The sequence below is a fragment of the Humulus lupulus genome, chromosome 2, assembly GCF_963169125.1.
Source record: "Humulus lupulus chromosome 2, drHumLupu1.1, whole genome shotgun sequence".
Lineage (NCBI taxonomy): Eukaryota > Viridiplantae > Streptophyta > Magnoliopsida > Rosales > Cannabaceae > Humulus > Humulus lupulus.
The window spans coordinates 106,502,716-106,528,192 of NC_084794.1; the positions used below are offsets into that span (position 1 = coordinate 106,502,716).

The following is a 25,477-nucleotide window of genomic DNA, read 5'->3' on the forward strand; positions in this document are numbered from 1 at the left end:
ATCAAATTCGATCAAGTGACAATCTTGCAGACTTATTTACAAAGTCATTACCAACATCAATGTTTGAGAAGATGGTGCATAAGATTGAAATGCATCGATTAAATGATCTTTAAGAGCATCTAAATGAGGGGGAGTAAATACACACTGCACTCTTTTTCCCTTGGCCGAGTTTTTGTCCCACTAGGTTTTTCTGGCAAGGTTTTTAATGAGGCAGTTTTCATGGACATCCAAGGGGGAGTGTTATAAATATTATATATATAGATTTCTATAATAATGAAGAATCACTAGGTTACCCAAAGTAAAATATCAACATTAATTATTGACTGTATTCAGAGTAGTTACCCGATTTCCTTAGAGCATATTTATCTGTATAAATGGGGTCCTTTCCCATTGAAATGAGACACAAGATTTCATTCTTCTTTTTCATTACTGTTTATTTATCTCTTTCTCTGCTGTTATATTTTAGTTTATTCTCAATAATTTCATAACAAAGATAAGTTTATTGGGAATTTTTACAGCAGAGGCTAGAAAAATAGTCAATTGGTAGGGCTTTTTTGTGTTCCTAACCCGTGAACATTTTTTTAGTGTGTTTTTTATGACTGTGTATATTGTAATTATTAGAGCATCCTGCAAATTTTCAGAAAATTCTGAATACTTTACAGTGTCGAAAACTAGGTTCAAACAAGTTGTTGCACACGTGACTAATTTTTGAATGCGCGTGAAAAACATCATGTTTGAACCTTGTTTTTGGCATTGTAAATTATTCGAAATTTTTTGAAAATTTTCTAGATGCTCTAAATAACTACAATATACATGATCATAAAAAAATCGCGCCGAAAAATATTCACAGATAAAAAACACAAAAGAGCCCCACCAGTGGGGCTCTTTTCCTAACATCTACCATAGAAACACCCTAAGTTTATTTATAAACCTTTTTTTTATAAAAAAAACTAAGCTAAAGGAGTAAAATAAATAATAAATCAATTAATTTGGCTAGTTGCATCATATTATTTTGACAATTGTTCTACATGTATGTACCAAGCCTAGAGTCCTTAAAAATCCCCATTCCATGATTCATAAACTTTTATGTGCCATATTCTTCTCTGCCTCTGGTTTTCTTCAAGCAAAAACGGGTCATTCTCACTCTTGTTCTTGGCAAAGCTTACTATAGGGTATAGACTTGCTTCAGCGTGGTTTGATTTGAAAAATCGAAAATGACTACTTTGTGCAAGCCCTCAAAGACTACTGGATTCCTAATGCTAGATACATTTAGTATATTGCCCACTCACCATCCCATTTTGTCATGGTCTCCTACTTTATCACTAAATCCGATACCTGTGACACACACAAGCTTAATGATTTTCCCCCCTGAGATAGTCCAGGCCATTCTTACCATCCCTCTTCCTCACTCCCCTAAGGCAGACTGCCTTGTTTGGGGACATACACCCTCGAGAGTTTTAACTGTTTAGTCAACCTATCATCTAGCTTCCTCCTCTGAATTCCTTTGGCTTCCCCCTCTAATATTGCTAATACTAATTAGTGGTGGTCTAACCTTTGGCGTTTGAAAATCCCTCCAAAGATTAAGCATTTTATCTAGAGAGCTTACCATCATTCCTTGCCTTCTGCTTCTAACCTATTAAAAAAGAAAGCAATTCAGTCTCCAGCCTACTCATTTTGCTCATCTAATTATGAGACGGTTTCACATGCCCTGCTTCATTGTTCCAGAGCTCAAAAGGTTTGGAAACACTCACATTTTACAGGCTTCTTTATTCAGCACAAGAACTTAGATGTTAAGTATTTCATTTTGAGTGCTTTTGATTCTATGTCCACTAACCAGTTTGAGTTGACGATTTATATTAGTTGGGCAATTTGGAACAACAGAAATACTATGTTATTCTGGAAACCGACCATAAATCCTAGACAGGTTGCAGATTGGTCTTATTCTTTGTTGACAAATCATAAAGATGCTTTGGCCAACAAACTTCAGCTACTAAACTGCCCAGAGCTCAGGCTGCTTGAAAGCAACCACAGAGAATTTAAGCTCAATGTTAGTGCAACCATAGACAAAGCTAGAAATAAAATTGGTCTTGGGGTTGTCGTTCGAGACTGCAGGGTTCTATTATTGCTAGCCTCATGATACCATTGGTGGGAAACTATAACTCATTGGTCATGGGAGCCCAAGCTCATCATAATAGCATCTTTTGGTGTCAAAATATAAAGCTTCCTATTTCCCAAACTGAATCAGATTCTTTGATTGTGGTTAATAGAGTCAATTCTTCTTGGTCTTATTTATCATCTTATGTGTATGATTTAGTTCATGATATCATAATTTCATTTCCGTCCTTCCCTAAAACTACTCTTCTTTATAGACCTAGATAGACCAATAGCTTGGCTCATCAATTAATAAAAAAAGCATTAGGTGTAGATCATGAAGTAATTTAGAATAGCTCAAATTATTGCCTTCCTCCTTGTTCTTGTTGTAACATTGTACTTAATGAATAATTTCATAAGGTACTCTTTTCTAAACAAAAAAAAAATGTATGTACCAAATTATAATTACAAAATTTCCAATTTATCTTCAAATAATTCCAAGAGATTTAGGAGTGGTCCCGTTATATATAGAGATGTATTATATATTGTGCCACCTGCGCAATGATGGTGATGACGTGTTGGGATGCTGTGTAGGCCCACAACCATGTCATTTTGCCAACGCTCTATTCAGAGCAAGACACGTGGTTAGTGGTAGATTGCGATAAATGAGTGTCGTTTTTCACAATTTTAGGACCCCTTTTTGGGTTTTCAAATTTCTAATTGATTGTTTCATTGAAACATTACATCAAACAGTTTATGATAGTTTTCATTTTTTAGTGTGTAATATCTTCTATACGTGCCTCTACTCGAGCTCACGCGTTTCTATGCACATAGAGAACCAGTGACACGTGTCTATGTTCATGTAAGATATGAGCTGTGGATGGTTCGTGGTGGTGCCTCTTTTAACACAATGACAAATTGGGTCATCACACCGTGTTTTGTACCTTTGAGCTTTAAATACACAAGGACAAATAACGACATTTCAAGTTGCATTATTTGTTCTATAAAATAATCACTAGAGAGATCGGAGATGGGGAAAAAAAATTAGGATGATATAAGATGACAAGTTCAATTAAATCATTATTTGTTTATTTCTGAAGAATATATATACTGAGTTTGAAGACAAATAAAATAGGGGATATTATGTATCCACTGTATTTTATCAATTTTTTTTTTTGGATTTATTATATATCTTACTCTATTTTATTTATTTAAAATATGTTTCATAGATTAATGTATCTATTAATTTTTTTTTTTGTCGCAATATATCTATTAATTGTGTGAATAGTAATTATAAATATAATCTAGTGGCACTTCACTTCTTCTTACATAGAAGAGTAAAAAAAACCATGTATATAGATTTTAAATTTAGTATATTAATTAAACATTATAGTTACTCATATTTTTTTAATTTACTTAAAGTCGTGGTTTGCCAATTAATCTTTTATATATATATATATATATTTAATGAAATTATTTATGTTTATTTGTTTAAATGACATACTCAATAAGACTTAATACTAATTTGATATCTTAATCCAATAAAGGTCTTGAATCTTAGAGAATAGCTTAGTTGACAAAGAATTTTCTTAAAGTGTATTTTTTTTTCTATTTGTTGTATGTTTTGGCTCCTTTATTTATTTATTTATTTTTTCATGATAAGTATAGTAAAATCTAGTTATCTAAATTGGGGTATTGCCATGAACTATTCAAATGCCAATAATGACTAGAAATGGAAGCTCATTTCATAATTTAGTTCATTTAAATATTTGTCACTTGTGATATTAGTATTTTTTCTCTTCCCCTATTGCAGGACACTATCTTTGTTATTTAAAGTTTAAACAATGAGAAGTTATGTTTCCCATGTAATAATAGAGTAATGATATGTGCATTCAAAATATGTATACAAACATTACACATAGTGACATGTCACTGCTTTTTAAAACTGTAAGTCCCAATTTTAATAAATGTAATTGGCTATACCAAACTGTCACATTACTATGTATAATATTTGGGTGTATATTTTAAGTGCACATGTAACAATATTATGCCAATAAATTGTTCAACAACAAAAAAAAATATTATGCCAATATATGCTCCATCATATCATATTTATTTTTCCTTTTCGAGAAAGGAACTACCAATCATATAAATAATGTTTTTTTCAATTCTTTTACTAGAAATATACTATTTATACACGTTGTTAGACACGTGTCACTATTGCAACAAAGCATAAAAAATTTAAAGCAAGACAATGCGCAGAAGAAAAGAAAATGTTAAAAAGGCTACTACTTGCTTAGCACCATAGTTAACTAACCATGGTTTAGACGAGTGATTGAGTCCGCAAAAGGTGGAGGCTAACCATGGTTGGAAAACGCGGAACTGCGGTTAAACTATTGGGTGCCGATAATTGTTGTTGTCCTGAGCTTGAAGGCTGGTTGGTCTTGGTCTCGTTCACTATATAAAGATAAAGCACAGACTTTGAGCTCAACAGCCATATCAAAATCCAAGCAAGATATATGCATACATACACACACCTATATTACTTATACACACGCACAAAACCTCTGAATCCCATCTCATCTTGTTGATAATCTGTCTGTACCCAAATTCTAAAATCTCCATAGCTATTATGTAAGTTTCTTTCTCTCTCAGCCTCTAGAAGATAAGAATGTTGTTCATTTCGTTACTAGAAGTGATTTTTCTTGATGGTTTTGTTTTGTTTTTTTTCTTCTTCTTTGAATTGTAGTTTAGAATGGTAGATCTTGTTAAATAACCTCTGTTTATTGTCCTTTAGTTAGTTTAGGCCTTGATATATTTCGGTTATATTTTCTGTTAAGGCCTCTTGGCTAACTACTTTTCTGTTTCTCTCTTTCTTGTAATTGTTTGGTTATAAATAAGAGGTTTCTCTCTCAGGTCAACTCATTCAATTTTCTGAGAGCTTTCATCTTAAATATCTCTCCTACTTTCTTCTCTGTTCTGTTCTTTACATGGTATCAGGCCTCCACGGTCCTACCCTTGTGTTCATTCTCTCCAATGGCGACTACCGATTCTACTGTCCACGAAGATGGCACTTCCGTTTCTGCCCTCACTCCACAGCAGCAACATTTCATTGCCTTATCTCAAGCCCTAAACCACGCCCTCCCAGTGAAGCTTGACCGCACCAATTTCCTCCTTTGGAATGCTCAAATGGAGAACGTTATTTTCTGAGAGCTTTCATCTTAAATATCTCTCCTACTTTCTTCTCTGTTCTGTTCTTTACAGATCTCATCTGGGTTTTTTATGCATTTTGTTGGGTGGATATTTTTGGTTTAAGAAATTTTGGTACCTTATGAAAATCATAATATCAGGGAGGGTTGCCCTCTTTTCTTTGGTGTGGTATTCGATCTCCTTTTGTTTCGGATTATTTGGAAAATTTTCACATGTCTCATTTTTTATGCTAGATCCTGATGATAGAGGAGGCATCAGTTGTACTCTCTCTCTCCCCCTTTTTTCCCCTATTTTCTCTTTCAATTTTTGGCATTGATCTCTCGTGGGATTTGGAATTATGTGGTGTAATGAAATGTAACTGATGAGTCCTGTTTATTATATGAAATCATTCTTGGGTTCTGAATCTTTTTTCAGCTTTGTTGCTTCTCTACACGTTTTTCTTCATGGTTGTTTTGATAAAATTAGTTGGGGTTTGTGGAAATTTTAGGTTTGGCCTTTTAGATTTGTACCCTATGTAAGCCATACCTAATTTTTCTATGGCAGACAGGCCCCTAATGTGATAAAGTTTAGGAGTTTGGGATTGGTGGAAAAAGAATAATTTTTGTTACTTTATCAACTTTTTCACTTCCCCTTGTTTGTGATCACATGAAAGTTCAAGCTCTCAACTTTGTTTGCTTGCTTGCTTTTTCTATTAATACTTTTTATGCTTTAAAATTTGATTACTTGGTCCTCATTCATTGTTCTTCATTTGGTTTTTCTAATCTCCCCCTTTTGATGTTTTTCAGGTCAAATGATGTCAAGAAAAAATCGGTAGCATTGCATAGCTGCTGGTCTCAATTATGATAGATCAAATCAACATAAACAACTTTCTTCAACACTGCTTATTCATTCTCTCCAAACATCATCTAAACACTAGCCCTTTTTCTCTATCAAACTTGGGGCTACCTGGTTTATCAAATTGTATTGCATTTGCAAATTTGTCTATCATCCAGCTTCTCATTTGATCAAACATGGGTCTCTCAAGTCTCCCAGCTCCATCCGAAGGAGTTCTATGTGTAATTTTAGTGAACACATCACTTTCCCTTTCCATTTTTAAAGGCCTTGTTCGAACCTTCCTTCATATAGTTAGTATCTTCCTCTTTTCCTCGTCGCCTTCATCATCACCACCACCACCACCATCATTGTCATCACCGCCCTCATTAGCAGATTACAGGGAAAACCATTCAGAATCATTTGAGTTCAGCCGCAATCCGTCATACACTTACATTGAGGAGTTTCGTAGCCGAGTTCCGGCTATAAGATATGATTCTATGTGTGGATGCAAGGGGGCAGAAGCAGTGCATGACTGCTCAGTTTGTCTCAGTCAGTTTGAACCTGAATCTGAGATAAACCACTTGGCTTGTGGCCATCTTTTTCACCAAGTATGCTTGGAGAAGTGGCTGGACTATTGGAACACCACATGCCCTCTTTGCAGGACTCCTTTAATGTCTGAAGAAGACTCGACTTGCTTTTGGTGAGACTTGTTCACAAAGCATGTCAAGTCAAGAAAAATCTCATGTACAGCTAGTGTGTTGATGTATTTAGAGGAATGCATCGGCTGTTCCATAGTGTTGGCATACCCTTATGTTATGTGTATATGTTATGAGAGTTTAAAAGCTTTAACATCTTAGAGGCCAAAATGAAATTTTATTGTACATATTTTTGAGGTTTCTGTACTACTACCACTTCCTTTGTTGAATTTCCTTTGACCCTTAGTTGAGTTTTTCAGTTTGCAACTAGTCGTGTTTCTGTTAGAGTTTATGAAGAAGTATATACCATCTTTCTTATGCACCCAAAGACGGTATAATGCATATATGTTGAACTTACCAGTACCGAGTCTCCCTGTTTTTAAACCATGATTTAGCCAGTTATCTATTTTATGGGTGAATTTTGTTCAGGTTTGAAGGTTTGTATGGTGATTGTGATATGCAACTTTCTTGATTTCATATCTTCTGAATGCACTTTTGATAATATTATTAACATTAATTCAAGAATGAGCTGAAATGACATAAATCTTTGGGTTTTAAAGCAACTTTTTCAAGACGATGCAAAATGTATATACTTAATTTAGTAAACAAATATAGTATAATTGGAATGACAATTTTGAAAATATTTTCAAGAATTATCGTTGTCAGTAACCATCCCAAATTTGATGGGAAAAATTTGTTTTGTGCGATGATGGTATTTTTCTTTCGACTTTTCCGGGAAAGAAAAGGAAAATGGTTTTAAGTGAAGTGAGTTTGCAATGAACAGGAAGGGCCTATTATTATGTGTCTGCCACTCAGTGAAGTGTGAAGTAGGTGAAGTGACCTATAATATAAAGAGGATGTAGCAAAGGATTATTAGTATTAAGTTGGACTTTTAACCTCCCTAAATGCTCTCTTTTGCTTTGCACCCATTATACTACTCTCTTTTCTAATTGCCTTGTTGCAAAGCGAATAGCTTAAAAATACTAAAAAAAAAGAAAAGAAAAGAAAGTAAAGCCACTTGCAATGGGACCTCGTCCCTCTCTATCTCTTAACACTAATAAAAGTGGATTGAAGAAGATAAAGAAAAATGATGCGTCCTATCTTTATCCGTATAAACGTGGACGTCTATTGTGATGGCTAGTCCTATGACTAGAAGAGATTCCATTTTAGTACATGTTGGGGGGATTAGGACCTGCACAACACAGCCAATACAGTGTACAAAAAATAGCAACAAAGAAGAACAAGTAATAGACAATTAAACAAACTCAAAAGTAATCAAAAGTAAAACACAAAAGAAAAAACACCAAGAATACTTGGTTCAGATGCAACCAGTTTGGTTGATCCTACATCCAAGGCTAGGCAGCAATGCCTAAGTCAAATCTACTATATCTGAAACTAGATTACACCCTCCAAGCTCTCAAGATTATAACAACACTCATCCAACTTCTCTTGAAACACTCTCTCACTAGAGTATTATAACACAGTTCTTGCTCTCAGCCAAAACTCTCAGAAATTGAATACACTTAGGTTGATCAGGCCTAAAACTATATATAGGGTTGAGATACAAGAACTAAAGAGACAAACAGAAACTAACTGTAACCAACAACAATTAGTTAGTCTGTTACAACTTACTGGTGTCCACGCAGATGCAACTAGAGAAAATGTAGATGCAACTGAAAACAGCAGATTACTGTGAGCTGTCATTTTACTAATCTTTTGATTGGTTGAGGAAAGAAGTCACAATCTTCACAGTACACATCGTAATTTACTTGTACCACCACAAAAAAAGATTAAGTCAATTTTTTTAAGCAACACGGTTATTATTATAGAGTATAAAGCATGATCAAAATACATGCCTGTAGAAGTTCGGTAGTAATGTAATTGAAAAATTATAGGGAATATTACATTTACTAGGTTGATCAAATTACATTCGGGTTACATTTATGAGCATATCTGTTCCGATCCAACATTCAATTAATAATTAGATTGATTCAGTTTTATACATTAGATATGTCCCCTTATTTATTGGATTCATCCATTATTTTAGAACATTTATTTAGACCAAGTTTTTTGTTTTTAAAAGATAGATAAAATTTTAAACCCAATTCAATATATATATATATATTTAAATTATAAAAACACTAACTTCTCGTCCAAAATTCATAATGATTCAAAATTATATAGATAGAAACTAATTAATTCAAACTATTGAAAACAAACAAATCCAACCTAAATTATAAGCATAAATCCTAATATTTTATAAGAATTTAAGGTAGATTATAATAATAAATTCTAATTAAAGAGAAAAGAAAGTGATATGGTTAAGGGTTTAGGGTATTTTAATACTCTCATGTGTGCAGGTGCACACTAAGGGTAATAAAATTAATTAAATATATTTTAAAATTATATATAAATGTAATTGGATCGGTTCAATCAATTGTATTAGATTTTTGCTCAAAAATTACTTCTGATCAGATCCAATCTGCAACACCCTGAATAGTTAGAATCGTTATACCGTGTGTTAAAAATTATATGTAATTCGTTAAGCGAGTCATTTGGACGTAAAAGTGTAATTAGTATTAAACCACAGTCTAAGTATCAAAAGTTTTGGTCACAAGTTGGACATTTTATTTAAAAGGTTAAGTAATTACAAGGGATCCCAAGAGTTTCTAATAAAATACAAGTTTATCAAAAATACAGACTTAGTCGACCTAAGCGGTAAATTTTCAACTAAAGACACCTGTTCCCCAAAATATCTCGGTCGTGGCGGCTGAGCAGGCTGAGTATGTACACGCCGCCCCTACAACTCTCCAATTCATGGCTGATCTAACTTCCCTTTGTTCTTATCTGCACCACGAAGCACCCGTGAGCCAAAGCCCAGCAAGAAAACCCAAACAAATCATACTGATATCTAGATAAACATTAACATGAATTGCATACTCTATAATCACAATTGGTTCACATAGATTTTCCAAACAACATGCGACTCATGCCGAGTAGATGGACATTCCATCTTCATAATGGCCCCGCCACTGTGGTGGATATCGTATTCGCGTTATGGCCCCACCACTACGACATACATTACACATGTAATGTTGTTAATGGTCTCCCGACCAAGCAATTAGTACCAACAAGTATATCAGCATAAATTCAATCACATCAGACATTCAACTATAAATGGTTTCATGACACGGTCATTCCCGTGCCCTATCACTGGGACGCACACCATACACTTGGTGTAAGAGATGGTTTTCTTACCTCAAGTCCTCTGCGATAGGGTAAGGCGACAACGAGCACAATCCTTTCTTCCCCTAGCCTTGCTGTATCCCTAGTCACAACATATTAACAGATATCCATCAAGAACTAAACCAATTAAAAGCTTCAAGATTGAATCCTAGCCTCCGGGAGCTTGAATTCTACTAAAATGGGTAGTAGAATCCTTCCCGAGCCCTTAGGTTTGAGTTCCTGTACTCAAAAACCCCTTTTGTCTAACTTTCCCCAATTAGAGTCGTGGCCCCCCTGAAGGGCCGCGACGTGCCTCTAGACAGAGAGCCCCCCAAGCTAACTCCCTAGACACGAGTCGCGACGCAACCCACCTAGCGCCGCTGCGCTAAGGCGATTCAGAGAACCGCCCTAGCCTCTGAGTTCATGCAGGTCGTGGCGCACCAAGAACAGTGCCGCAATGCAACCCCGCGAACTCAGAATTTCCAGCATTTTCTTCGAACCAAATCTCCCATAATTCACCCCAAATCACAACAAAACCCAAAATTGAACCTCAAAACATCACTAATACACTCTAAGCATCAAAATGAACCCATAAACTTCATCAAAACTCCAATATATAGTTCAATCCCACTCTTGAGTTTAAACTCAACCAAAACTTAAGCCATAACAGAATTTCTCCTAAAATAGAGTACAATTCCTTACCTCAACTGTGAATTCATAACCCTGAGCTGCTCCTAATCCCGTTCCTAGCTTCAGCCTTCAATTCTCTTCAAAATTCAGAAAAACCTCCACCAAGCTTCAAGAGAGAGAGAAACGAGAGAGAGACAGAGAGAGAGAGTTGAGCTGCTGAGTTTTGTTTCCCTTAGCTTCTGAGAGGTTCCAAGGCTAAGTCTTTTTCCCCTGACACAAAAGACTAAAATGTCCCTAACATTTACATAGTTATTTAATGCCCCCAAGGGCAATATCATCATTTGCCACATTTTCTCGCTAAACCTCAAATTCAACTTAAGATTCCCAATTAATCCCTCTAATCTTCCAAACACCAATATTTTCCCCCAATAAAAATTCATACTCTAATATCCCCGGTAACTCACCAAATTACTAAAATACTCCTAGGCTCACCCCAAGCCGGGTATTAATCCCCAATGTGACTTTTCCGCCAAATTGCTCACTAGGATCGTCTCGTGCCACACATCTCAATATATCCACATAATAATGTGGCTCACTCACAAAACACATATATTTTCAAATATACCATCGGCAGGTCAAAATTACGAAAATGCCCTATGTAACAGAAACGAGCCTATTAGCACATTTAATACACTTAAACATACATAAATAGTCATATCATCAATCAACTCATATATTTTCACATAATGACACATATAGTCAATTAAATTCACATATATAATCATAATTAAATCACATTAATACATAAAATCTAATTATTTCCTCCTCGCACTCTAGTCAGGACACTAAGTCTAATTGGTAGTCTATTCGAATTAGATTGGAAAATAAATTATGTACGCCCCTAATTATTAGTATAAAATAATTTTGTAATACATTAAAAATAAGTTTTTCTATATTTACATTCAACTATACAATTTATAATGCATTTTAAAAATAATTCATACAACTTAAACTTAAATCAATATCTATCCATTTTAGGTAGTTTTATATTTTTCAATAATTAAGGGGATATCACCACATTAATTGAAAAATATATTTATATATATATATATATTTTTAAAGGGAAATTTGAGTTTCTATGCTTAATGGGGTTCCTAATTAAAAAAATACTAGGCATTATGAAGATTGAAAAATGATGCCAAATTTTCCCCGCGTTCCCAAAATACCCCTCTCATTTTTCCCCTCCCATTTCCTATTCTCGCTTCTTCTTCTTCTTCTTCTTCTCTCTCTCTCTCTCACGCACGACCATCACACCACCCACAACAGCCACCACGATGCCATCACCAACACCAAATTTCTTACATAAAATCCTCCAAAACTTCAGCCATCTTGTTGAGATAAACACAATACCCAAAGCAACATACATTTTAAGGATTCTTGGAGTAGAAATATATGGGCATGTATTTTTTTTTCTTAAATATAGTGATGAGTGATGCTTCCTTCAATATTTTTGGGCATTTCGAACAGATCTGAGTATTCTTTGTCTATTTTGTTGGTTTGTGAATTTTTTTGGATCTTACTTTTTCTGCATTTTTTTTGGGTTTTTGTCTACTCGATGGTATTGCTTATATGTATGTTTATTATGTGTTGTGGATGCCAAAAATTTAGGCTCACAAAAGGCCTCAACGCCATACCCATCCACAAAGCTAAGGTTACGCGAGGTTATGCCTTGAGAAGGTACCCAACACCTTGCACCAATACCCCGGCGCTTCGCGCCCCCGCGGGTGCATATGGTGCCTCGCACCCATGTGCCTCAGCGCCTCACACCCATACTGTCTTGGAAGCACCTCAGGCCTCGTGGGTGCATGTGATGCCTCACGCCCATGTTGTCTCCCAGGTGTATCCTTCACCTCGCACCCATACTCGATTTAGAAATACCAAATAGTACTCGGTTCATCATTTATTGTTTATTTATTTACTGTATTTAATTAAATAAATGTCAATTGATGTTTGATTGATAATACGATCATGAATTTTTTATTAATCATGCATCTTTTAGAACACATCATTATATAAGATTATCCTAAGTGTTTATATGAATTGTTTTGATGAAATCGATTGCATGTAAACTGCTAAGTCTTAATTAGTTAAAACTTGGTAAACTACACCATAATAAATGCAATAGTTATTATAAGCCTTTGAGATAACCAACTTTGTTTAAAAAGTATTTTAGTAAAGTTAGATGAATGTAATGTGTAATTATTTAAATCACATTAATTGTAGAAACATGCTCTTTTATCATTAGGAATGTTAGGATGATCCTATATGCACTATGACCTTATTTGATATTTTTTATTCACTATGTGCTTCAAGGTTATATATTTGAGTGATTTATTTTCTTTCCTCTATTTCTCTTCTTCTTATTTTCTCTATTTATGTTTGCTAATAGTATATAGATTTTGTCAAACACTTTCAATGTATTATCAAATTAGTAAAAATTATATAGATAATATCTTTATCATTTTCTTCATCCCATTCATATATATTTACTTTTGCTAAATCTATATAAAATTAGTCATGCTCTTTCTATGTATTTTATAAATAATAAAAGTAGTATTTTTGTTAGATTTTATATCTAATCTTTTATTGCATTATTGTCAATGGTATAATGTCATTTTTAGATTTTTTATAAGACTTATCTCACCCTTCTATGGTAAATAATATTAATCACTAACATACTTTTTAAAAAAATATATATTTGTGCTTTAATGTTAAACCATCTAAATAAATAGCTGGGATGTGAACTATTTATTTGTGTAATTTTTGTGAATCAAGGATAAAAAATAAATAAGTATGCATATATGTGAATCTTGCTCCTTCCTACTTGTTACATTTTGTTACATCACACTTTTATCATATCTTTAATTATGATATTTAAATCTCAAAAATAACAAAAATATCACTTATTCTAATTTTGTCACATTATTTATCTCTAAATTCTATTTATTGTTAACTTTGTTTCTTTGTCTCCTTGTAGAATCAACCTCCGATCTATACTATGACTACCGCTACGTTTGGACATTAAACAAATTTTGGTGTTGTTGCCGAGAGGTAATAGTGAAAAAAAATTTATCAATAAATTTTGCAAAAGAGGTAAGTAATTCTATTATTTTCGTTTTTAGATTTACCTTATTTAATCTTAAAAAAAAGTAACACATAAATTACTTCCATTTTTTTAACTGTTCCTCTTTGGTTAGGTTTTTTATTTCATTTTTTTTTCTATATTATTGTTGTGTAAAAAAAACTTTACTATCCTTTTCTTTTCTTGGATTTTTTTAGCTTTAATCTTAGTTTATTTTGGTATTGTTTTTCTTTTGTTAGTTTTTTTTTCTTTTTATTTATTATTGCTGTGTAAAGAAAAGCATGTTATGTGTGTATAATCATTAGTTTTTTTTATTTTGTTAATTTATTTTTGGTAGCTTATTTTATTTTATTTTTGTCTCTCTTTATTTTTTTATTGTAGTAAAAAAAAACTTTAAAAATAGAAAAAAGAGGTTAGTTGCTTCTATTTTGTCAGGATAATTTTAATTTATTTATTTTACATTCTCTTTATTTTTCTTATTTGTGGTTAGGATTTATCATATTTGTTCTAACTTACTTTTTTTTTTTTTATGTGTATGTAGGATTGTTTTAGTGGCTAGCGTTTCTTTGTTTACTTTGTTAGTTTTGAAAAAAAAAAATGTTACTTGCATAGAATTTTTTTAGCCCTTTTATTTATTTATTTATTTATTTTTTTATATTTTCTTAGGCCTTGTGAGCATCTTATTTTTTGTGTTTAGATAACTTATTTTACTGATTATTGTTAGATTTGTCTCTTTATTTTTTTTAATTTTTAGGATTTAAATCTTTAGGAAAAAACATATCATAAAATAAGAAAAAAAATTAATAAATTCTTCCATATAGAAATAAGTTCATTACTATTTGGAGTGAACTCTTTCCCATATAGAAATTCTTCCAACCACTCCAAAGAAAAATGAGAGTTGTGATAGAAAAAGTCGTGGAGGAAATCATTAAAGTTTTCTCAAAATCACACAAATTCCTCCGCGATTTTGAAAACAAACATTTTCTTTATTCTGAAAATGTTACTAACGCTTCTATTTTTGAGACGCATGATAAAAGAAAATTTCTTTTTGATACATGATAATACGCAACACATGTAGTTGGTAGACTTACCTGAGAGCGACACTTTTGTATACCAAAGAATGATCAAGTTTTATCTTTAATTTTTAGTATGTTTTATTTATTTTGCGCAATTTTACTTTTTTTTTTGGCGTTTTGTTGTTGTTTGTTGGTTATTATTTTCCCATTTTCTCCCACAATGTGCATAACGTTAGACATTGAGAACAATGTCTCATTTAAAATTGGGGGTAGTGAGCATATTCATGTGTTGAAATATATTTTGATTACCATTTTGAAATTTTGAGTTAAATTTTTGCAAAATTCATGACAACAAATTTTTGTGAGATAGATTTTTCTATTTCTACTGTTAGAAAATAATTTTTTAGAGTAATTTCATGCACAACCAACACATGTAAAAAGAAAGATTTTAACACATTCAGTTGAGAAAAATCTCAAAGTTCAAAGCTTCTAATTTTTTTGTGAGTTGTGAGAATGAGAAAACAACTTTGAAAACTTATCTTGATCATTTGAGTTGGTAAAATTAATTTTTGGGAATTTAAAACATGACATTTACTAGATGGATAATTTTTGTTTCAAAGAGCCTTTGTTTTAATATAATGTAATTTTCTTTTTAATTTTTTGTATTTTTTTTCTTTATTTTTATGTTGTATCTTGTAAAAAACAGTTTAAAAAAAATAAAAATATAAAAATAAATGAAAAAAAGAAAAAAAAAAAAGAACAAGAAGAACATTTTTTATTTTCAACTTTTGTAATTTTGTTGAAAAAAATTCAACATTACTACTGCCTTTGTTTTCAATTGTATGTGATTTAAAAATTTAAAAAAAAATACAAAATTATGTTTTAATTTTGTATTGTTCTTCATTTTGGTTCTTGGCTCTTTGTGTTGTATTGTAAAATCCCGAAGGTTTTTTTTTATCATTTAGATTCTAATTAATTGATTAACCTATCTCTTGATCAATAATTGCTGAAATTATTTGTCCTAAAAAGATATAACATCTATTTTTGTGCGTTAATTGATAAATTTCCAACTCCAAGAGTGTCAATCATCTCTCGTAAAAATACTTTCAAAACTTTTGTGAGGATTTGGAATTGAGACTTTATTCTTTGATGATTTTTTCATACTTTTTGTGTTATAAATTTTTGAAAGAACGATATGGTTTGGTGCACACACACAAAGCTCTTGAATTACAACTTTGATAATTTTAAATAACATTTTCTAAATTCTCACTAAACGTTTTTTTGTTAAGCAATTTTGCATAATTTAGCTCACTAATTCATCTTGATAATAACTTTTATCCACTTGAATTGCTAGGGACTAGCAATAAGCTAGTTGTAGGTTGTGATTAGTGGTAAAAAATACACATTATTGAATTTAATAGTCAAAATAAATTAAGTTTTAATTAATATTTTCATGGAATTAATATGATTTATTTTATAATTGAAAATATTTAATTTTAATATAATTTATTTTATTTTGTAGGAATTAATTAGTATTTTTGACACTTAGAAATTCAGAAAAAGAAAGAAGAAAGAATTGTTTAAAATGGAAGAAAAGAAGGAATTAAGGGCATTTTTAAGGTCCAAAGCCCAGTTGGATTCGACCCAAAAGACCCCAAACCCACCTGCCTCTCTCCCTCTCTTCTCTCACCTGCCGTTGACAGGTGTCGGCCCCTCTGCTTGCCACGAGTCCCCCAGCTGCCACCTCTGGAGCTCCGCGCCTGACCCGCCTACTTGTGCCTGGACTTGCATGTCCCCCAACCATTCGGCCCAAGCCCAATCCGCATTTCCCTTCTCTTTCAGCCAAAGCCCACTTTCTAGACTGCCGTTTTCTGCTCATTTTTGGTCAAACGAAATCACATTAGCTTTATTTCCCTTTTTTTAGCACACTCATGCTAAAATAAGGCCAAAATAACAATGATAACTACATAAATAATAATATTAAAAATATTTTTTGGTTTAAATAATTAGATTTTATTATTTATATTTTATTTATTTGCAAAACCAAGTGTATTTCTATTTTGTATTTTAACCTTTTTTTAGACTAAATAAATAGGAGCTCATTTCATTAGTTTGATATGTAATTTTTAGGTAACAAAACTCTACCAAATTTTAGTCTCACTTCTCATATTTTCTTTATAATTTTATGAGAATGTTTAGCATAATAGGTTAACCTTTTTAGGAAGGTTAGAATAATCTTATATGCACTATGACCTTATTTGGGATTTTTGATTCATTATGTGCTTCAAGTTTATATGTTTGCGTGATTTATTTTCTTTCATCTCTTTCTCTTTCTCTTTCTCTTCATCTTATTATCTCTATTTATATCTCCTAACAGTATATAGATTTTGTCAAGCACTTTCTATGTATTATCAAATTAGTAAAAATAATATAGATAATATCTTTATCATTTTCTCCATCTCACTCATATATATATATATTTACTTTTGCTAATCTATATAGAATTAGTCATGCTCTTTCTATGTATTTTAGAAATAGTAAAAGTAATATTTGTGTTAGGTTTTATGTCCAATCTTTTGTTGCATTATTGATGTAACGCCCTAGATAACCAAGACCGTTACACTGTGTGTTTATAAATGTGCAAGACTTGCTAATCAAGTCGTTTAGTTGAAATGTGATCCGAAAACCATAATCGAGTTAAGGTCAAAAGGTTTTGGTCATAAATAGATAAATTTTCATTTAGATAAATGTTTGGTACATGGGATCCCAAAAACAGGGTTTAAAGGACAATTACAAAATTTCAAAAGTCATATACATTCACAAGCCACTCTAATGGCAAAATAAACATTTTAGGTTTTCTTGTCCCTGTATTATCCCTCGGTCATAGCGGTCGAGCAGCTGACTATGTACATCCCGCCCCTAGAGCTCTCCAACTTAGGAATGGTCCACCATATCATTGCCTTTACCTGCACAACGTAGCACCCGTGAGCCAAGACCCAGCAAGAAAACCATAAAGCATAACATAAGCAATATAGACAATCAGATGATCCATAAGGCAGTTAACCAGATATTCAACGTGTTATTACAGACACATAACTAGTGATGGAAATCAATGATTCACAAGCCATTCATCTTAGTATTAAACAACCCATAACATCAGATTAACAATAATAAACATATCATACTCATCATACAATAATCAGGGTACCCTTTATTTAACCCACTGACTCCGGCTCGCTTAGGCCGAGCTCAGTGATTATTTAATTGACCTAAGCTCTCAATGGCCGAGTTGTGTCCTGTGCGCAAATATCAATCTTGACACTCTTAGGCTGTTCATTTCATGCTCACATGACATATCATAACCATACAATATATGTATTCAAATATAGGGAACTTTAGTCCCAACATAGCCACACAAACGGGTGCAGTTTTAGTACCTTTTACACTTGCTCTAGATTTCAAGAGACGACCCCTAGAGTACGATCCTGTCCCAAAGCCCAAGTGGTCACCTAATCACAAACCATAAGTAGCACCCTTGTAATGCCCCAAAATCCCTAATAAGGTTTAATGATTGGATTAGTAGGCTGGGAGGGCCATAATTGATTTATTATGTCATTAAATTATTATATGCATGTTTATGTGAATTATATTATTATATGAAGATAAATGCATGCATGTGGGTCCACATTTCATCATAAGGGCATTTTGGTAATTTGGCCCGTTGAGGGCATATTTGTATATTTTTATGCATGTTGATGAATTATGAATAATGCCACATTATAATGTGGATTTGTTTGAGCTTTTCGGCATGAGACGATCTCTTAATGTAAGTTAATGGTTTGGTCATAATGGGGTTGTTTTCGGGACTCAAGGTGAGTCTCGTGGTAATTTGATGATTAGAACATTACCGAGAATTCAAGGGTAATGGGATATGATTTATTAGTATTTGAGAATAATGAGAATTTGAGGACGTTAATTATGATTAATGGAATTAGAGGAGAAAGGACGACTTTGCCCTTGGGGGCTGTTAAGAAGTGAGATAGGCTTAGGGGTATTTTGGTTTTTTGACCTAAGGTTATATTTACCAAGTGGATGGCTGTAGAAAGCTTAAGAAAAACAGAGACTCCATTCTTCTTCTCACAATCATCATTCTCCTTCTCCTTCCTTTGGAATTTTGAAGCAAGTTTGGGGATTCAAACTTGGAGATTGAAGCTTGAGGTCTTAGGCTAGTGTTCAACCATTGAAGAGGATTCAATTCAAGTTTAAGGTAAGGTTTTAGTTCAATTTTCTGGTTCCTTCCTCTGTTTTTGAGTTAGTTTTGAGATTGGAGTTTTGATCATAGGAATGGGAATTTGATGAAGTTTTGAATGGTTTAAGGCTTAGGTTTTGTTGGATATATGGTGGATAAGTTGCGGTAATAATTGGGAGCTTTGCTTTGTGGTATTGGAAGTATTTTAATAGATTTTTTAAATGAGCACAAAGGGGAAAAACAAGGGTTTTTGGCTGAGTTTTAGGTGGGACCGCGACTTTGTTCTAGAGCACTGCAACCCAAGCTTAATGAAGATAAAGGGTGGTACTGAAGGGCCATTGGGTCGCGGCATGGGGAAGGCTGGCCGCAGCATGGGGGAAGGCTGTCCGTGGCCCTTAGTGGCATTTTGGCTAGAATTGTGTTTTCAGCATGGGGATTCAAACCTTAGGCCTCGGGGTTGTTCCTACTACCCAGTTTAGTAGGATTCAACATCCTAGAGACTAGGTCTTGGTTCGGGAATCTTTTATTATTCATTTTATTGATGGAATCCCATAATTGGTTATGACTAGGTGACCGCCAAGGAACTAAAAGACTGATCGTTCTCAAGGGTCGTTCTTTTACTAATTCTCGCTCGAATCAGAGGTGAGAAAACTGCACCCCATATGTGACATGCATGGTTATTCGTGAGGCATGTTGAGTGTTTAAATATGGACATTGATTGCATATCAAATGCTTAGCAAATCTTGCTTACTTTGAATGGCACTGACTTATTAGTCAGAATCGGCAATGGTGCCAGTATTAACTGTGAAGCTGTGACTTATTAGTCAAGTTCGGCAGTAGTATTGAGCACTGGTCATATGGTATTGACTTATGAGTCAAGAATGGTATTAGCGTGTTTAGCGCAAGCTAAAAAGTTAGATCTAATCGACATAAGCATTGAATGACTCATCATGAGCATTAATGCCTGACTGACCCCAAGTTCGATGAAAAACAAAAGCGCTTGTCTAGTCTAATGGCTAGTTACTTAGAGCCAAGGCCAGAAGGCTCAGGTGACTGCATCGTCACATGGATAAGGGTGCGGAACCCAAACTAGTGACTCACTCATCAGTCACTCATCTGGTTTAAGCTAGTGACTCCATGGTCACTCATTTGATTTAAGTTAGTGACTTACTCATCAATCACTCATCTGATTAGGGCTACACACCCCAGCATGATTATCAGAATCTCGATATTATCTGATTAGGGCTATAAGCCCCAGCATGGTTACTAGAATCTTGAAGTGATATTCACTCATCTGTTTAGGGCTATAAGCTCTGTATGATTAGCATAATCATCATCTGATATTATATACATGCAGTAATGAGTTTTCTTGCTGAGCTTTGGCTCATGGGTGCTTTGTGGTGCAGGTAAAGGGAAAGAAAAGCTCACCCACCCTTGAGTGGAGAGCTTATGTGTACATATGCGGCTGCTTGACCACCATGGACAAGGTGTTTCTCGGAGGAACTAGGGGTTAATCCTATTTTTGCCGCTTAGGTCGGCGGGTTGTAATTTTTTTTACACTGTAATGACCATTTTGGATTGTAAATAACTTGTAAACGATTTTATGCGCCCATGTATACTTTTATGTTTTAAATAAAATATATCCTTTCCTTTTGGTCAAGTTTTTTTCCACCTTAGCCTGTTAATAACACATAGAAGCACGTTTATAACTAAATGACTCGATTAGCGAGTTAAGCACGGTTCAAAGCTCACAATAACAGTCTTGGAGTAACTAGGGCGTTATAACCCTCATTATAATTCGATTCCATAAACCAATTTTGGGACCAACCCTAAGCTCTCGGGAACTCCAATTCCACCAAACGGGGTGGTGGAATCGACCCTCGAGCCCCTGGACAACAACCCTAAAAAGTACCCAAAAAATCAGGTTTTGAAAGCTGAGTGGCGCTACAGCGCCACCTGATGGGCGCTACAGCGCTAGAGTCAGAGACTCTAGCCCCCCAGAAACACAACCTAGCATTGTAGCACTCCCAACCTAGCGCTAGTACCAGAAATGCAAATTTCTGGGTTTCTCTCTTCAACCCTCCCCGAGCCAAAGCTCCAATAATCCTCCCCAATCACCAGCTAAACACAAAATTGAACCCATAAATCACTATAGCTCACCCAAAACAACATAATAACACCACAAATTAGCTAACAACCTCATCAAACACAGAAATCTAAACTGAGATTTGAAGCTCAAAAACACTAACTGAAAACCAGAAAACTCAAGACAATCAAGAGCCAAAAATCATTACCTTAGAGAGAAATTATACCCTAGGCTGCCTCCAATGCCACTCCAAGCTTCAACCCTCAATTCCCAAGCTAGTGTTTCTCAACTTCATCCCAAAAACCCAGTTTTCCAAAATTAAACTCAGAACTTACAAGAACAAGTGAAAACCTAAAACCAGAAAATGAAATTCTTACCTTCTTCCCAAATTTGAAATTCCTAAGTGTGGATGGCTGCTAATCCCTTCTTCAAATTGATTTCACTCTTAAATTCCTTCAAAACCTAGCTCTCATGACCTGTGCTCTGTTTCTCTCTTCTTCAAAATTGAACCGGATGACCCAAGGAAAAATCTGGAGGAGCCTAACATGTGAGAGTCTTTTCCGTCATCTGCGGCTTTTTAATTTTAACACCAAAAGACCATCCTACCCCTCCTCAAACTAAGCCATACACTAAACCTCAAGGGTAGCTAGGTCATTTCACCATTCTAACAGAAATACCACTTTTCCCTTCTTCTTTCACTAACACCACTAACACTAAGGTTACTAATAGTTACCAGTTTCACAATTAAATACCAATTTCATAACTCCCTGCTAACACTGCGGGACAGGATCTCCTCATGCTGGAAACACCGCATATAACTCAAAATCATACCCTCAACGGGTTCAAATTACAAATATGCCCTTCTAAGCTAATCAGGGCCCACATGCATAGTTAATACTCATAAACATGCATTTAATCATTTATTCACATATAATCATATAATCATGAATTTAAACATGAAATCACACATAAACCCATTATGCCCTCCCAACACGCTAATCAAGGCCCTTAAGCCTTATTAGTGATTTTGGGTCGTAACAATTGCCAATGGTATAATGTCATTTTTTGATCTCATAAGACTTATCTCATCATTCCATGGTAAAGAATTTAATCATTAAAATACATTTTTGTGAAATATATTTGTGCTTCAATGTTAAATCATCCAAATGAATAGTTGGGATGTGAACTATTCATCATTTGTGTAATTTTTGTGAATCAAACATCCAAATAAATAAGTATGTATATATGTGACTCTTGCTCCTTCCTACTTGTTACATTTTGTTACATCACACTTTTATCCTATCTTTATTTCTAATCTTTAAATCTCAAAAAAAAAAAAAAAAAAATCAATTGTTCTAATTTTCTCACATTATTTATCTCTAAATCTATTTATTATTAACTTTGTTTCTTTGCCTCCTTGTGGAATCGACCACTTATCTATACTACGACTATCGCTAAGTGGAAGCCACGTGTAGAGTCCAAGAACTTTACTTAGCTAAGATAGATAGTAGTATTATAGTATGTATAGTATTATCTTTGTTACTGTGGATTTTTGGTTCAGACCGAGAATTATTTGGACACTCATAGTAGTACTTATAGATTTTCTAAGTTTAACCTATAGTTTAAGAATATTAAGTATAACCTAAGGTTTGATTATATGACTGATATTAAGGATAATATTTGTTATATTATAAGGTTTAGATATCAACCAATAGGATTTTAAGCACATGTTATGAATGGTGATTAAGGATTAAGTATTTTTGAGGATTAAATTAAATAAGGGTAAAGTTTGAATGTTATAGGGTCAGTCAGCAGCTTTGAATACGTTGAAGGCTTAGTCAAGGCTGTTTACTCCATTCAAACTTAGCTAAAAATGTGTAATTTCGTGTTTAAATATTCAGCGTGTGCCGATATATCGCAGCTATAGGGGGCGATATATCGCAGCACGTAGATACGGAAAACACGAGATGATGCACGGTCGCCTCGGGCATACTGGCCCAGGCGATATATCGCCTACAGGGGGCGATATATCGCCTCCACCAGCATGTTTTCAAACACTTTTGAATTCTTTTCCTTTCAGCCATTCAAACTCCTTCATAAGTCCAGCATCTTTTGAACGAGTCTTCAGCCTCTGCTGAACGATTATTCAAATGATTTTCACCTAAAAAGCCATTATTTTTATTCAAGTAAAATCAAGATATTTTCATTCCCAAACTCTATAAATAGGACCTAGTACCCAGCCATTATTCACCTTTTACTCTAAGTTCAGAAGCTGCTTGTGCTAAGTGAGTGTGAGAGTGTAAACACCTGGTTTGGGAAATCATAAGCTTAAACATCATAAGCTTATCAAACACTTTGGGAAGTGAGGTTCTATAGTATTTCGGTTGTGGTATAGATTGGTCTTTCAAGTCTTTGAGGTAAACCAAAACTTTAGTTCATTTGCTTTATGTTATTTCCTCTTTCATAACCTCATTCTTATTTTGGTTAGGGAATCCAAGTTCTTAAACACATAAGTTTCGGTAAGTATGCTTTTCAATGGTTTAGTCTTTCCATCCTTTTCATTTCTTCTTCTTCATAAGACTCACTCTTTCTCATATGGTTTTAGGAGTGTTCCAAAAAGTCCCAACTCAGTCCACATATCCCGGTAACTTTGGTAAGGAAAATAGGCTAGAATCTATATGTTTATGTTTATGTTATCTTATGTGTTATGTTATGAAACATGCTATAAATATGTTATGAAATGTGTATGTTTGTAGGCTTGGGCATATGCCCTATTTGACTAACAAGACCCCAAGTAGATTATGGGCATATGACCTACTTAGCTAGTAGGACCCCACTAATCTCATGGGCATAAGCTTGTTTAGTCTATGGGACCCCAAGTAATAATGGCCATTATAATAAGTGTATGTATTAAGTGTTATGATATGTCTTTACGTTTATTATAAAATTTATGTTTATGACTATGTGTTAGATTTTCCTTGCTGGGCATTAGGCTCATTCCTTTTTGTTTTATGTGCAGGAAAATAGCTTTAGAGGCGGTAAGATTCGTGACGCTTAGAGGATGTGTATCGATGGTGAATGGAGTCAAGGATCCGAGCGTTATTCGATTCGAGGATGTAGTCTCATTTGTTTTTTTATGATCTTTACATGTATTTTCCGCACCTCTTATGTAATTCTTTTCATTTAAATCATGTTTTGTTTTTAAAGATGATGGGATCCCATATCCTTCTTAGTATTTTATATTTTGTAAGTAACTCTTATTTCTTTTACAAGTTACTTAATAAAATTATGGTATTTTCGCAAATGTAAGTTCTATTTAGGATTTTATGTATAGTTTCGTTAATGGTCCAAAAGTCTAGATTAGTGGGTCATTACACCACGTTGGGGCGTTAAAAAAAGAACAATGACAAGAGTAAGGGTGAGAAGTCTAAGAAAGGCAACAAGGCACCAAAAGCCAAGGAGAACAAGAATGACACTAACTTGAAAAAGAATGAGCCAAAGGGAAAGTGTTTCCATTGTGGAGTTGAAGGTTACTAGAAGAGAAACGGTAAAAAGAGTCTCATTGAGCTGAAAAAGAAAGGTAAATATGATTTGCTTGTACTTGAAGCTTGTATAGTGGAAGATGACATGTCATCCTGGGTTTTAGATTCATGAGGCACTAACCATGTCTGTTCTTCTATGTAGATACTTGAGTAATCAAGGGAACTTGATGATGGCAAGGTGACAATGCTAGTTGGAAGTGGAGCGTTCGTTTTAGCAAGAGCAGTGAGAATAGTTCGTTTATATTTTGGGAACAATTTTCTTAATTTGAATAATGTTTATTTTATTCCTGAATTTTTGAGAAACTTAGTTTCTTTATCTATGTTGCATGAACAATCTTTTGATAATAATGCGATTGTTATTTCAAAGAATGGTTTCAAAATTTGTGAAGTGGAACAAACAAATGGACATTATACGCTCAAGCCTAATGAACGATCGCTAAATAACTCAGAATTATTTAAAGTGGCTAAACCGAAAGGTAACAAAAGACAAAAGGTTTCAAATGAGGATGACACATATCTTTGGTATCTTAGACTAGGTCATATTGGTCTAGACAGAATAAACCAATAAACAAAAGATGGACCATTGAGAGAACTAACAGTTGGAACTCTTCCAGTTTGTGAGTCTTGTCTATAAGGGAAAATGACCGAACGCCATTTATCAGCGAAAGGAAATTGAGATAAAGAACCATTAGAGCTTGTATACATCGATGTCTATGGTCCAATCAGTGTACAATCTAGAGGTGGTTATGAGTATTTAGTCATTTTCATTGACGACTAC

The 25,477-nt window shown here is 33.9% G+C and overlaps 1 protein-coding gene and 1 long non-coding RNA gene across 2 annotated transcripts; both read left to right on the plus strand.

Moving 5' to 3' along the window:
• The first annotated feature begins 1,037 nt into the window (after positions 1–1,037).
• Positions 1,038–2,353, plus strand: LOC133816235 (uncharacterized). The gene is made up of 2 exons (XR_009885100.1): positions 1,038–1,735; positions 1,861–2,353. It is a non-coding gene; the product is annotated as an uncharacterized LOC133816235 (long non-coding RNA).
• A 2,198-nt stretch (positions 2,354–4,551) lies between these two features.
• LOC133818329 (probable E3 ubiquitin-protein ligase XERICO) lies at positions 4,552–7,288 on the plus strand. Its single transcript, XM_062251121.1, has 2 exons — positions 4,552–4,725; positions 6,087–7,288. The coding sequence occupies exon 2, from the start codon at positions 6,312–6,314 to the stop codon at positions 6,816–6,818; it is 507 nt and encodes a 168-aa protein (XP_062107105.1). The 5' UTR covers positions 4,552–4,725; positions 6,087–6,311; the 3' UTR covers positions 6,819–7,288.
• Positions 7,289–25,477: the final 18,189 nt, after the last annotated feature.

What these genes read in the sequence shown, in the direction of transcription:
- LOC133818329 (XM_062251121.1), top strand. Translation starts at nt 6,312, where the DNA reads ATGGGTCTCTCAAGTCTCCCAGCTCCATCCGAAGGAGTTCTATGTGTA.